This window comes from Rousettus aegyptiacus, unplaced genomic scaffold (assembly GCF_014176215.1).
Source record: "Rousettus aegyptiacus isolate mRouAeg1 unplaced genomic scaffold, mRouAeg1.p scaffold_m13_p_13, whole genome shotgun sequence".
In the NCBI taxonomy this organism is placed as follows: domain Eukaryota; kingdom Metazoa; phylum Chordata; class Mammalia; order Chiroptera; family Pteropodidae; genus Rousettus; species Rousettus aegyptiacus.
Window position 1 is genome coordinate 66,613,824 of NW_023416288.1, and position 15,382 is coordinate 66,629,205.

The window sequence follows — 15,382 nt, forward strand, 5'->3', positions numbered from 1 at the left end:
TGTGTGTGTGTTTGCTATTTCTTGTGGCAAAACAGAATCTTAGAATTTTCAGAATGAGAAAAAAATTGTATTTTTCTTTTTTCCAATATGTTTTTCCTCTTACAGAGCTGTAAACTGAATGCTAAATAAATATTAATGAGGTGGGTTGAGTTACTTTTTAGCAGGCAGACTAAGAGAAAGCTGTGGGGGATGTGGGAAAGCATTAGAGGGAGAGTCAGAAGTCAGGGGGTTCTCATTCCATGGTTCTAGTGCCATCATGAAGTCAGTGACTAGGGGAGGCAAGTTGTTAACCTCTCAGGATGGCCTGTTTCCTTCTCGGTAAAAAGTAGAGCTTGTGATTTATAACTTTTCAGTTCTAAACATTTGCTTTAATATATAATACATCAGATTTAGTAAGAAAATAATATGATCCTTAAGCATGTTTGCATAGATGCTTTCAAGGTAATTTACTAACCAGCCATTTTTTTCAGACCTTTGGGCACGTAAAAACAGAAAGCTGGCTCGATGCGCCTCTGTCATACTCTCAGCCCCACTTCTCCCATTGTTCTTAGGCACTGTATATATTTCACCAACAGAACTGTGGCTCTTAATAAGAGGGGACCTTATTGATTTTTGCATTAGAAATGCTAGTTGTGGAATAGTAACAGTGTTTTTGGCACAGGAGTCCTTGCCCCTCTCAGGAAATCAAGGACTGGGTAAAACTGTTTTGCAGAGAGAAAAGTTTATTAAAGTGAAAACTTGATGCACTAAGGAAGTCACTCCGAAAGAGAATGGATGTGGTTCCCCAGGAGTTGTATAGGCTCTTACTCTTTCCTTTTTCTCTCCCAAAGTATGTTGAGGCTAGTCTTTCCCTGTACCAATATGCTGTATCCTGGGTAGCATGTCTCATTAGCATCTTAATCTCCACTTAGGGGGGAGTGTTTCTTACTATGATAATGAGGGAAAGTTGACTATAGGACACCTTTTTTAACTAATGCGCATGCGTGACTTTAGAAACTCCCTGGGCCTGCTTATCTCCTGCAACTATGGTTCTGTCTGCTCCATTGTTTCTATGTGCTGGAGGATGTGGCTCAAGGTTTTCCCCAGCTGCAGGTTCTGGCAGGGTCTTAGTAATAATGTAATAATAATAGCTAATGTTTGTTAATGTTTGCCAGGTACTTTTCTAAGTTCTTGACTAATTTCACTCATTAAATCTGCACTACAACTCTTACAAGGGAAATCCTGCCAATTATCTCCATTTTCCAGATAGGAAACCAGAATTCAGTGAGTAGTGCCCTACTGCAATTGTGGGACATGGGGATCCTGAGAAAGTGAGGCAAAGAGATGGTATGATATCATATCCAAGGTGATGTAACTAGGAAGATGTGGAGCTACATTTTGAACCTAGACAGCCTTGCTCCGGAACTCCAACTCCTTAACCATTATATTTTTCCTTATGAATGCATATGATGCTGTCACTCCTGCACGTACTGTATGGGCTGCACCAAAAGAACCTAGATCCTGCTTTCTTGACTTTTTCTGTCAAAGTATCTATAAAGAACAAATATGAACAGAAGTAGTAAACAGGATTTCATTTCCTGTGAAAATATTCATGTGGATCACAGGCAGCTAATGGGGTAGGTATCTAAAAGGCATTGCAGTGTAGTCCATTCTTTTACATTTACTGCCATTCTAACTGCCCAAACAAACTTACACTCAATTTTATTTACCCCATCAATGTTTACCGGTTGTTTCCTATAAACTTTCAGATTAAGCTTTCCTGATCAATTGGAAATTAAATTCTATTTAAAGACCTTCAGCATTGCTGAATGGCTTCTAGACTAATTTGAATTATTTTCAGAATGGCCCATTTCAATTCTCCCTAGGCTTCTCATATATTTTATTCAAATTAATTATACTCCAGACACTTCAAAAGAAAAAGAAGCTAATCAGTTTGAACTTTGTGAAAAAGAAAATGGCAGCAAATCGATGCCCCGTTTCACCTATCTGGACGGAGTGCAGAATATTCAAATTTCCAGGCATTCTTTCCTTTGGTGTGAAAATGTTTTATATCTGGATAACCATATGTTTTTTTTTTTTTTCAACCCGTAATGATTTTGAGAGTGAAAGGAAGTATTCATAATTTCAAAAGGATAACAGATAAACCGTGACCATCCTGGGCAAATAGGATGTGAAGCACTAACTTGTACCAACTCGCTCCGCTCTGAAAGTTGCCATCCTTTTTACACCAGGAGAAGTTGAAGTAGTCTGTCATCCGAATAGAAAGAACATGATGCCATTAGTGGCATCCATGGGCCACCAGGCCTCAGATTTCACTGTGTCCCTTTGTTCCCTGTTTTTTTTCCCCCTCCCCCTGTGTTTTCCTTAGAACTGGGAGATGAAAGAAGCTTATTCTGATTACTTTCTTTTCTATTCTTAAAGTGCAGTTAGAGAGGTGAAGCTAATTGAACTTTTTTTTGTTGTTATAATGCAAACCATGTTTATTTTCAAGCACAACAATGAAGATTAGGATCCTAGATAAAAAGGAAAGCTATCTTCTGTCAAATGGAGGTCAAAATTCTGGCCTGGACCTACCACAATGGGAAGACTTGCCATTTTGCCTCGAGAAGTTAAATTTCTTCACTTGATGCTTCAGCGGGCTTTCCAGGCAGAATTCCCGTGTGGCCAGTTTTTCTAATTCCTTTAGACAGTCAAGGTGATATTCCAGATAGTCTGTGTTCTTCCATTTATCCAGGAACTTCCACATTAAATCTTAAAAGTTCGGTTTCACTATTCTCTGAAGCCCAGATCTTCTGAACTTGCAAGACCTTAACATTCTGCAATTGCAAAGTGGACTTTTGAGCTCTTGTTGCATTTCCCCAGTTATTTATATCAGGCTTCAAGTTTTCTTTTTCGAAGGGAGAAAATAACAATATTCTGTATAAGAAAATTCTCACCTGTAGGCTAACATCAGCTTTTTCTTTTTCTTCCCAGCCTCCATAGTTATGTAAAGAAACAGAAGTTAAAAAAGCCTATGCAAATGTATTCTGGAGTCTCAAGTAAAGTTCCAAGTTCTGAACCCTGATTGTTTTGCATCTGAGGGCAGAATTTCCTTTAAAACTCGGTACTCAATGGGTTTGCAACCTATAATAATAGTAATACTCTGAGATCAGAGTTTGGTTTAGAGGAGGATGAAGAGGTTTACTTTAAATAGAATTTACAAGAAATCAAAGTGGGAGTATGATATGGGATTTGAATTATTCGTGGGTACTGGAGAAATTTATTCAAAAGTATGTATTTAGAGATAATAAGCCAAAACTAGTTAGTGAAAGAAATTAGTGAGAGAAGCAGCGAATTAGCATAGGCTACCTCTAAATCCCAAAGTCTTAATGAAAGTTTCTTGTTCATGTTGCATGTCTAATGAGGTTTGACAGTGCTCAGAAGAGTCAAACGCAGGATCTCAGCTGAGATGGTGCCATCTCAACACATACGTCCATAAACACAGGGACAGGAAAGGGAACATGACACATTATACATAGAAATGAAAAGGAAAAAAAAGGTTAAAAAAAATTTTTTTTGAGTGTGCTGAAGAACTTAAATTTATCTTTCCGTGCATTGCTAATGCATTTTTCAAAAAGATCTTTAGGTTTATATTAGCTAATTTTTTGCAATGTACTTAAATCTAATTTATGGTAGAATAGCTTCTTTCTGTATATAACTCTATAAATGAAAAGCATTGCAGAGATTTTCGAGAGAGATTTCTCATGATCTTCAAATATGTTTTTCAGGTGAACCTTGTAGGCATTTCTAAAGATAAACATTACTGTTTTATGACAATATTTCATTTTACTCTCTCTCTCTCTCTTTTTTTTTTTTAAACAGAACGGTTACCTCTTTTCCTCAGGGTAAAACATTCAAAATTTCCTACCTAAATTCCAAAGTCCAAAAATGTTTGAAAACAGAAATTTTTTTTCATGACTTATTGGAAGTAAAATCTGACCAGAATTGATATAGACTATTAGTGGCCTTTATCCCACTTTAATGTGAATATGAATCTATTTTGCTGCAAACATATTAATGTATTTGATTATGCTTCTCTGATTCTACTTCTCCAAACCAACTGACTGTGTCACAGAGTATACAGTATGTACACATATTACTTTTCAAAAACAGGAAGATCCTGAATTTCAATAACATTGGTCTCATAGTTATAGAAAAGAGACTAGAAATACTATTTGTATTTCCATTTTCTTTACGAGGTATTATGATCCAAATTTAATGCATATAGATAATTTCCAAAGCATAATTTTAAATCCTTGATCTTCTAAATTATTCTATTTTTTTTCTAATTCATTCATTTATATCAAAACACATTGTAGTAATGAGAAATACTTTGAAATGCTTGATTTTGTAAAGCCACTAGGTGGCATCTTTGTAAAAATAAAAACACATTAAAAGAAATCTTTATAAATGAAGGCTGAGATAAAGATAGATGTTTCATGAGAATAAAAACTCACTTTAGGAAATAAGTCATGAGAAAATGTATAGATTTATTGTGAAAAGTAAATAGAAAATAATGTAAAACTACTTTTCCATTTTTAGAATGGAGTTTTTCCTATTTTCAGCTTGCATTTATCTTTATATAACCAAATAATGACAGTGTGTGTATGGTATGTGTGTGTGTGTGTAATTTTGATGTGCTAATAACCAGAATGATTACCTGGGAAGACTACCAAATTAAGTTAGGCTTATATGGTTATATAAGATCTTCACAGCAAACTATAAATAAAATGTGAACATATACTAGGTTTCTAGTCACATTTTACACTGTGAAGTACTCGAAATTCTCTACCATCAGATTTTCTTTCCTCCATCTCCTGTCTCTATGCCTAAACCTAGTTTTTTTCTTACTGTCCCAAACGTGGAGGGCTGACGATGATAAATTTTAAAGCAGAGATCCAGAAAGGTGAGTGTTTAAAACCAATGGAATTCTCATTACTAATCAAATTAAGATACATTATGATTTTGGAGGTGGGGGTGGGGAGTGTTTGGAAGCACGTGTCTTCACACCTCCTATCATTGATTTACCCGTGAAAGGCTAACCCAAATGGTTATCTGAATGCTCCTTTTCTCTTTTTTCTCTGCTCTTCATAAATATGTGGATTCATGCAGTGATTTAAATGCATTTACTTTATTTTAAGACTTTTTTATCGAGATATATATTTTATATTCTAGTAATATACTTTTTAAGATAGGACAAAGACTGAAAAAGTAGACATTAAGAAGTTATCGAGAGAATACAATGTCAGAAGAACGATATAAAAAAATGAAGACAGCATTATGAAGGAGTGGACCTGCGCTCTATATATATAACAAAAATTTTAATTTTATTACATCATTTTTAAATAGCTAAATGTATTAAATCAAACAATGTAGCATAGAATAGTGGTTTAAAATTGAGGCTCTGGAGTCAAGACTGCTGGATTTAATCCTGGATTCCTCACTAAACCTCTTTAAACCTTAGCTAGTCATAGTTTTTCCTTAATAAAATCACTGTAAGGATTAAATTGGAAATATAAAGTGCTTAGTAACAAATACTACTTAATAAATTAGCTATTATTATGAGATAGACACATTGTTAGCACATTTACAACAGCAACACGAATGATCCTTCTCCGCCCCCCCCCCGTTTTTTAAAAACCCTCTCAATTTGAAGAACTTATGATAGAAAAAAATCTTTATAATTCAATGATTAATAAAAGCTTTGCTTCTCCTCACTTAAAAGGGGACTTATTTAATAGCTCCTGTCTCCCTTTTCTCTTTGTATGTCAGGAAGTTGGGAGCCAAGTTATAAATTTAACAAGTCAGTAGTTATCTACTGTTGTACGGCGTTTCCCTTTGTCAAAGTGTTCATTTCATAGTTATATTTTCTATAACCCTGGTTTTTCATATCTATAGGAGCAAATTGCTTTCAGTGTTCGGTTTGGAGAACTGCTCCCTTTCACAAGCGTAAAAGCAATCTTGGAGAGTGGTTAGAGTCCAGTCACTTTCAGATCTAACGAGCAGGTAACGACGCTCTTCGCCCCTTGCTGCGCCCCGCACCTCGAATCGCCCCGCACCTCGAATCGCCCCGCCCCCTCGAACCCCCAGGCTCCGCTCCTCCCCTCCGTGACCTCCCTTTCCAGCGCGGAAACCGCCTCCTCTCGCGGGAGCGGTGCCAAGGCGGGAGGAGGCGGTGCTGTGGTCGTTGCTAGGATACTGCCGGCAACAGAGAGCAGCGAGCGCGGATGCTTCTTTCTGGGAACCTAAGGAATCACTTCGAGGGGAGTAGCTGCATTTCTTAGGTAGGAGGACAGGTTCTGGCTGCCCTCTCCGGGCCCAACCCTTAGACCAGCCCTGAGCCAGTGACTCTACAGCGCTGGACTCCGAGGACTATGTGCCGGGCGCTTATGCCTCTTGGGCTCTGTGGGCTGCTTGGCGGTCGGGAATGTTCCACCTTTACTTTCAAAGCCGTGCAAAGCTTCAAGCTTCTCTTCTTTCTTGCTTCCATTTCTGGCTCCGAATCTCTGATTTGGGATTCAAAAGCAGCAGCATCAAGCTAGGAGGCACACCTCCCCTCGTCCCCCACCCCTCCGCCCGCGCCGTGCTTTTCGCGGTAATAGTATAGAAACAAGATGTATGGCAATAGAAAACATTTAGTCGCCTGTGGTGACCATTGTCTTTCCTCACGGGCATTCGCCTCTCTACCATGGTCTTTGCTTCTTAAAAATCTTTGAAACTAACACGTCTAATTGGTAGAAGGCAAAACTGGATCCTTCCTTACTAACACTAACATTCTAGATCTATCAAGAAAATAATGCATTTGTAGTGAAAGGGGGATTTTTTTGTATGCAATCATAATTGAGACTGCTGTTTCTTTTAAAACGAATTTTAAGATTAAAACATTTAATTTTGAAGCGATAATACATAAATATAATAAAGAAAACTAAACAGTAGAAGCATAAACAGTGAAAATCTGCCTTCCACCCATTTAATCTCCCACCGCCCCCTTCTCCAGTTCACCTAGAGATATTCTATACATGTACAAATATGTAGTAGTACCTGAGACATTGTACCTCTGGTCTGTGCTTTTGGAGGTCGAATATAAGACCTTCTGTTGATCCTCGAACAGAACTGGGCAGAGTATCCTTTCCTTACCTTCTCCCCTCTCTCTTTGGAGGTCCCTCACTGTACTAGATGCTACTATCTGTAGTGGTCTCTTTTTTTCAATCTCTCCTTTTCCTGGTGTAGGGGCAGGCGGTCAGTTTCAGATTTCGCCCTGGGAACTCTTGAGTTTATGCACCAAAAGCTTTACTTTTTCACTTATTGAACAGTATGTAGCCTGTAGATTTGGCTTCTTCACTTAGCGTAATTTGAGATTCATCCATATTGTCGTGTGTATTAAGTTTATTCCTTTTTATTGATGAGTAGTATTCCATTTTATGAATGTATCACAGTATGTGTATCCATTCATCAGTTAAGGAACATTTGTGTTGTTTCAGGTCTTTGGTGATTAAGAATAGAGGCTTTCTAAACTGTGTACAGGTTTTGTGGGAATGTAGTTTTTCATCCTACTTGGGTAAAGGACACAGATTGCTGGGTCATAGGGTAAGTGTGTGTTTAATTTTTTAAGAAAACTGATGAATAATTATTCCGAATCCTGTACCAATTTTCATTTTCACCATCAACTCTAAAAGCTACTTGTCTTCATTCTCACTAGACTTTGATATTGTTGGGCTAAAATAACATTAACTATTTCAATAGGTGTCTAGTGGATTTTCATTGTGATTCGAAGTTGCATTTCTCTAATGACTAATAACAATGACCATCATTTCATGTACTATTTCTCAAGGCCAGGACTAGTGAGGCAATTGAGACAACTAAGTCCAAAATTTTAGGAGGCATTTATTCTCAGGCTCAAGAGCATGTGTTGAGCAGTGCAGGCACCAGACTAGTCCTGGCCCTGCTTATTTTGCCTTCTGGGTACATTCTTTGGTGACATATCTATTGAAATCTCTTACTCATTTATTACTGATTTTTTTTTTCTTTTTGCGTTTTGAGAGTTCTCTATGTATTCTGGATACAAATCTTTTATCAGATAAGAGTTTTGTAAAAGAAATGATCTCCTACTCTATGGTTTGTCTTTTTATTCTTTAAGTTGTGTTTTTTGAAGAGCAGATGTTCTTGATTTTGTTGCCGTTGCTGATTTAGAGGATGACCCACTAAATAAAAATAAGAGCATTCATTACCTCAGACTCTCCAAAAAGGGCAGATGAGTACATTGCTAGGAGTTAGGGCTACTTTATGATTCTGATCAGGCCATTAAGCTCTGTTATTAGAGAAAATAATCAAAAGGAAGATTTTATTTTATTTATTTTATTTTTATTTTTATTTTTTTTGTGAATGAGAGCTTAGGTTTCTTGAAGTTTTTAAAAATTGACTTTCTGTTCAGTTTTATCTCATTTCACTTTCTTTCCTCTTTATTGTTTTACATGTCAAAACTTTTATTTATTTTATTTGTTGTGCTTGAAATTTAACTATGCATATATAATTTAACAAAGCCGAGGGTTAAGAATATCACATCCCTCAATTTTGTAAACAGTATAAGTTTTCGAGAATAGTTGAGTCTCATCTTTCCCTTCTCTGTTACATATTTTGTCTAATATTTCAATTTTCTACTATTATTTTGTGTTGACAGTATTTGTGTGAGTCTACCCTTATGTTTATGATTTATTTGATCATCTTTCCTTCTTGCATTTTGAACTTCCTTTGGGCCCATTTCTTCCTTCAAATGTATCCTTTAGAAAAGATATCTTGATGGTAACTTATTTCTAAATGCTTCTGTATCCTTCTTAAAAGATAGTTTTGCTGGATGCACAATTCTAAGTTGATAGCTATCTCATTCTTGCCTCGGCTTCTATTCTATGATGAGAAATCTGCAGTTATTTTACTTTTCTTTCCTTTGCATTAATGTCAGCAAATTAATATGATTCAGAGCAGTAGATTGTATGTCCTATAGCATTGTTTGCTTTCCAGACCTTATCTGTCTTTGTTATTCTGTAATTTAATTATAATGTATATGACTATGAATTATTTTTATTTATCTTGTTAGATATATATTTACACTGTATTTCCTGGACCTGTGGTTCCATATTTTTCATCAGTTTTAAAAAATTCTCAATCACTACCTTTTAAAATATTTTCTTTATTCCACCTTTCTGTTTTCTTCAGGGACTCCAGTTTGACATATGCTAGATCAGGGGCTGGCAAACTTTTTCTAAAAAGGGCTTCACAGGTCACATTGCAATCTCTGTTGCATATTCTTTATTGTTTTGTTTTGTTTTGTTTTGTTTTTATTTTAGCAATACAAACCCATTCTTAGCTCACAGCAAGATATGTGCTTAGCAGAAAAATATGCTACACTTTCTCTTTTCCATGGCTCTTAATCTCTTATATTTTTCACATCCTTATCTTATTTTAATTAGTTTCAAGTGTACAGTACATTTGTTAGACATCTGTATAGTTCATAAAATGATCCTCCCAATTGCTCCCTCTCTCCCCTGACCCTTCATCTAGCCAATGTATTAATGCTAACTGCATTCCCTATGCCATGTTCTCCATCCCTGTGATCATCCATCAGCTACTAATTTGTACTTCCTTAACCCTTCATCCCATTATTTCAGCCCCGAAACTCCTCTCTCCTCTGTTTGTCATCAAATTGTCCACTATATTTGTGAGTCTGTTTTTGATTAGTTCGTTCCTTTTATTTCTTAGATTCTGCATATAAGTGAAATCATATACTGTTTATCTTTCTCTGTCTGACTTAAATATCTTCTAGGTCCATTGAAGCAATATCTTTTTCCATCCCCTTCCTTTTAGTCTGTGTGTGCCTTTTAATCTGAAGTGAATCTTTTGTATTTTTTCTTCTTAAAGAAGTCCCTTCAACATTTCCTACAATACTGGCTTGGTGGTGATATATTCCTTTAAGCTTATTTTTATCTGGGAAGCTCTTTATCTGCCCTTCAACTCTAGATGATAGCTTTGCTGGATAAAGTATTCTTGGTTGTTGATCCTGGGTTTTCATCCTGTCCAATATTCTTTGCCAAGCCTTTTTTGTCTTGCATAGTTTCTTTTGAAAAATCAGCTACCAGTCTATAGGTGTTCCCTTATATGTAATTATTTGTTTTTCTCTTGCTGCTTTTAATATTCTTTCTTTGTATTTAAACTTTGGCGTTTTAGTTTTCATGTATCTTGGTGTAGGCCTCTTTGGATCCCTGATTTGGGGAATTCTCTGAGCTTTCTGAGTTTTATGTCCATTTCCTTCACCAGGTTAGGAAAGTTTTCCATCATTATTTCTTTAAACAGCTGTTCAACATCTTCATTTTCTTTAGTTATACCAATCAGACAGCTATTTGGACCCTTAGTAGTGTCCCACGTGCTCCTTAAACTATTTTTATATTCTTGGCATCTTATCTCTTGCCATTCTGATTGAGTGTCCTTTGCTTTTCCATCCTCTAGATAGGGCATTTGATCCTTTATTCATTTTGATTATTCCATTTAATATACTTCTTATCTCAGATAATGTGTTCTTCATTTCAGACTGGTTCCCTTTTATAATTTCCATTTCCATTTTTATGTTTTTTATCTCTTTAAAGTTCTTTTGAAGTTTTCTACACTTTCCAAAAATTCACTGAGCATCTTTATAACCAGTGTTTTGAACTCTGAATCTGTTAGATTACTTGACTCCTCTATATCTGGATCTCTCTTCTGTTCTGTCATACGGTTTCTGCTTCTTTGTCTTCCCATTTTGGCTGCCTTTCCATGTCTGTTTCTATGTACTAAGCAAAGCTCTAAGTCTCCCGGTCTTTATAGTGTCGATTTGTGAAGTAGGTGTCTGAGAGGGGTTCAGCTGCAGGCCAAACAGCCCAAGCCTCTATCCCTCTGGGGCCACCTGTTAAGATTCAGCAGGCAATCCACAGATGCTGTGCTTATAATTGCCTCAAAAGGCCACACCAGAAACCAAGGCCAGCTGCCTCTAGTGTGAGTCTAGGCGCTGCTCAGCAAGGAGCATCTGACTCCCTTAGAATACACCTGGCTGTGGCTTGGGTGCAGACCGAGTTGGAGTAGGCGGGGTTTCAGGGAATCCTCTGGACAGAGCGACCTCTGTTATCCAGTTTGATGACATCACCGCTATGGTGGCACTGTGTCTGGTGCACTGGGAGTGGGGAGAGCTCAACAGGGAACAATGGATACCGCCAGCACTTCTTTATATACGAGTGAGTCTCACCTCGGCCCTCACTCCGACAATGTCTCCTTGTAAGTCCTTGGTGCCCCCTGTGCAGCCGAGACAGCACTGGTGCTCAGAGCGAGCAGGTCCGTCACTGCAAAAATCCACTCATGGACATGGCCCCTTTAAGAGGCGTTTGCCCTGGCCACAGCCTCCATCTCGCTCAGCCGCTCAGACGGGGCACCCCGGCGTCCTCGCCCCGTCCTGCCTTCTGCGTTCTACCTTCTACAGTTGCAGGGTGATTTCATGGATTTCTCTCTATTTGCATGGCTTGTTCATCTAGGTCTCAGGCGATTTTTCCTTGCTGTTTGCTCCTTGTTTCCATCACAACTTTGATTTGGTTGCCAGAGGGATAAACAGAGACTCTATCACCTACGCCATTTTTTTCGCTTTAAAATATTTTTTAATATATTCTTCACAGAAAATTCTCTCAAATTAATTGTGCTTTGAGGTTCTGGTTTTTTTTTTTTTTTTGTATGCACTTTTACTTTCAATGGTGTTTTTATTAAAAATTCACTGATGGTTTTACCTGATGACATTACTAAGATAGTATTTTTTAAAAATAAACAAAATTATAGTACATTATGAACATTGTAGCATACAAGCAATGAATTTTATATTTGGTGCAGGTTTTCGATATTTGGTATAGAGTAAATGTGTTTATTTTTCTCAATTCAGGAAAATGTCTGAACAGGAGGAAGAATTTGATGCTCAGAATGCTCTTGATGCACCCAAAGGTGATGGTGCTTCTGAGATGATCAACATTCCAGCTCCCTCACAAGAGGCTCTAGAGGCAGATCAAATTGAGGAAAATGAATCTTCACCGGAACCTTCTGGTGGGGGCCATGAAACACTTGTTGAAGAGCAGAATGACAAGAGCACTTCAAACCTGGAACCAAACAATGAACAACTCGTGGAAGAGATTATGTCACCCGAGCAAGTTTTAGATTCTCCAACCCATCTATCTGAATTTGATAGTGCAGTACAGTCACCCAAACGGTATTCAAATGATTCTTATCTCACATTTCTGGATAAAATAAAGGCCGTAAAGGAATCTCTGAAAACATCAATGCAAGATTCTTTGGCAACAGGTATTACCTAGGGAAGACAGGCTATTTGCTTTCCTCATTTTGAAGAATGATTGCTTTTTCTTGTTTGTTTCTGCTTGAAGATTTGTTTTATACTTGATGTTACTTTCCCTTTCTCCGTCCACCAGACTTCTCTATCTATACCACTTGAATCTCTTAACTATGTGGGAAGCTTGTCTATTCTGCAGTATGTACTCTCCCTAAATCAATGAACATCTTTAAATTTTAAATGGATGTTTATCTGCTTTTCCCAAATAAAGTAGGTTTTAAAAATGTTTAGGGATCTTGAAAAATGGTAGGCAAATTTTTGAGTATAATTGTAATTTTTTTTTGCATGCCAATTTGGAATTAATTGTACATAGCTAGCAGGTGGTGGGATGGGAACTTGAGTCCAGATTTTCTAGTTTCATATCCAGTGCTTAGTACAGTTTATGATGCTTTTACATCTTTCCAAATTATGACTGTGTAATGTTACCTTATACGTAGCTCCATAAAAATCACTGTCTTTTCTTATAAGTTAATTTTAAAGATATAATGTTGGTGGCATATGGAACTTATTACTGCATTGTTGGTAACAAGGCACAGGGGGAGCCACGAAGAGGTGGTTACACAGAGAACCATTCTACTGGTATGGTTAAGCGACTGCTCCTTCTTCCCCTTGTCCACAAGTTTTGAGAGAGTATCCATCCGCGAGATGGAGAACATGGACTGTCAGTTAACAATAACAGCAGTTTAGTTTGGTAAAATGTAGCCTTTGGTTCCAGTGGGATAGTTTACCCTTGTATGGTGTCTCCACATAAGTAAAGAATGAAAAGGTGGAAGGAGAAGAAATTAATCAAGCCCAATTATACCTAACTAAAGCTGTTATTCTTCAATTTCATTATTCAGTATATATTTGGGCTCCATTTTCAATATTTCTGTGATTCCCTGATATTGTAGCTTATAACAAACACATGGTGATTTTCTAAAAAGTTGTCTTGGCCCTGTAGTTCCTGAGGCTCACAACTCTTTAACACACCTCCCCTCCCCAAAGCTTAGGAAGCTACAGGTATGAAAAATTTTAAATTTATCATCGAATTTTGAATTCACAAAATAATTAAAACAGCCTTTTGATAATTTAACATATGTGCAAGTACTCTATTTGTTGATAGAGAACTCTGAAACACGTTTTAACAAGTTCTAAGAACCTTAGCATCAACAGTGCCTAGTTGAATTTCATCCTAGGTTACTGATAAATGTCTGATTTGGCATTATGAAAACTCGTGTCAGGCATCTAGAAATGTACAACTTTTTTGGCCTATAGCGTGCACTCTGTACTCCAATTTATTACATCTCCATTAAAATATAAAGTCTGTAGATATAAAAAAAGTTTACTCCATAATAATTGTTTTTAAATACTATATTTCATTCCTATAATTTGTGAACAGATAATCATTTTATAGTAACAAATTATATAGTATAACAATATATAATATATAGTATATAATATGTAATGTTAAAATATGACATAATGTAAATAATAAAAATATGAAGTTTTTCTTAATTTTTAATGTCTTGATTTCCTATTTTATAAAGTAGGGAGAGAGCCACATAATGTCCATTCTTTTGAAAAGTAGATTTGTGAATAGTTATTCTAGATAATTGTAAAACAATGATTTTTCTGTTTTGCATTTTGGCAACTATAGACATAAATAATTATGGGAAAAAGAATGGACTTAGTATTAGATATCTCTTGTGGTTGCAAGGTCAAAGAAAATTTTCTTTGAAAATGTCTCGATTGGTTTTTCTTAACTTCATAGCCATGCACTGATTTACTGATGGATGACAGCGATCTGTGAACAAAGTACGCATTTCTAGGTTCAGGGGCACCCTCGAGCACTCAGGCTCTCCCTTTCTAATACTACAGAAAATGCTTGGTTTTCTGAGAACTTTTCTATGTTTAGAGCTGGGAATCTTTCAGAGCAGCTTAGTTTTATTTTCCATTTCTTGTGGCATTCTGCATGAGGAGGTGATCTGGAGTATGCCCTGATCCCCATGCCAGAGAATGGAAGGGAGATCTGAACTTCGAGCTGGAGGTGGGGGAGCGGGTATTCACCATTGATGCCAACTCAGATTCTAAATCAGTTTCAAAGGAAAAGGTCGCAACTGAATGTTTGTCACTTCTCATAGAAAATGAAAAGTAACTCTCATCAGGGAGGTGCAGTGGGGGAACATGGCAGAAGCGACTGCAGCCTATGTGATTAAAAACTATCCCATAATTTTCTTTCTGCTTGTGGACTGTGGGTTGCTGACCTTTACTTTTTGACTATGATTCTTTATTTTTTATTATTTTTATTTTTTTTTATTTGCAGTAAAAGCTGTACTTCTTCCTGTGGGCCAGGAAGTTATAATGTCTTTTAAAATCGACAGCACTTTTAAATACCTCAAGGATCATTTTTCAAACCTATTAAATGTCCCACCTGATATACTGCAGATCAGATATGCAGGTAAGTTTGGAGGCTCATAAAACTTACCAACACTTCTTTAGCTTTACATGTAAATAATCAAGATCTTTGATTTGCTAAATTAAGTGTCTTGACATTTACTGTTTGCACATGATATCGTGGTTATGCATTCATTTATTCAATGTACTTTTATTGAGGACACACTTTGTTTTTAATACTTTGCTAAGAACTGAAAATATAAAGAAACACGAAACAAAAATCCCTGTTCTCAAGTTGTTTACTGACCAGTAAAGATACATGTAACAGTTCCGCATAATATGTAAATGTTTTAATGTAGATAGGTACAAAAAGCGGTGTGAACAGGGCAGAAAGAAACTGGGAGATCCTAGAAAGCTTCATCTAAGAAAAGTAGTGCTCGTACTAAGTCCAAGAAAGCTGAGAAAAACTGGGACTCTTGGGAAGCAGTAAGAAATTAATCACAGTTGGAAGAAAACTGTATGTGGGGAGTGAGGATGAGTGAGCATGGGTAGATAAGATGAGGGCTG

General features: G+C 36.8%; 1 protein-coding gene across 4 annotated transcripts in view; it reads left to right on the forward strand.

The window, feature by feature from the left end:
• The first annotated feature begins 7 nt into the window (after positions 1–7).
• The window catches only part of IQUB (IQ motif and ubiquitin domain containing), a 56,120-nt gene continuing 40,745 nt past the window's right edge, over positions 8–15,382 (forward strand). The window contains exons 1-5 of one of the 4 annotated variants that reach the window (XM_016125203.2): positions 8–4,945; positions 5,938–6,045; positions 7,521–7,626; positions 11,984–12,396; positions 14,745–14,879. In XM_016125203.2, the coding sequence (XP_015980689.2) occupies positions 11,988–12,396; positions 14,745–14,879 (544 nt within the window). In that variant the 5' untranslated portion in view covers positions 8–4,945; positions 5,938–6,045; positions 7,521–7,626; positions 11,984–11,987. Of the gene's footprint in view, positions 6,046–6,138; positions 6,324–7,520; positions 7,627–11,983; positions 12,397–14,744; positions 14,880–15,382 lie in introns of those variants that run through there. The other 3 variants (XM_036230977.1, XM_016125204.2, XM_016125202.2) reach the window with 3 other exon arrangements.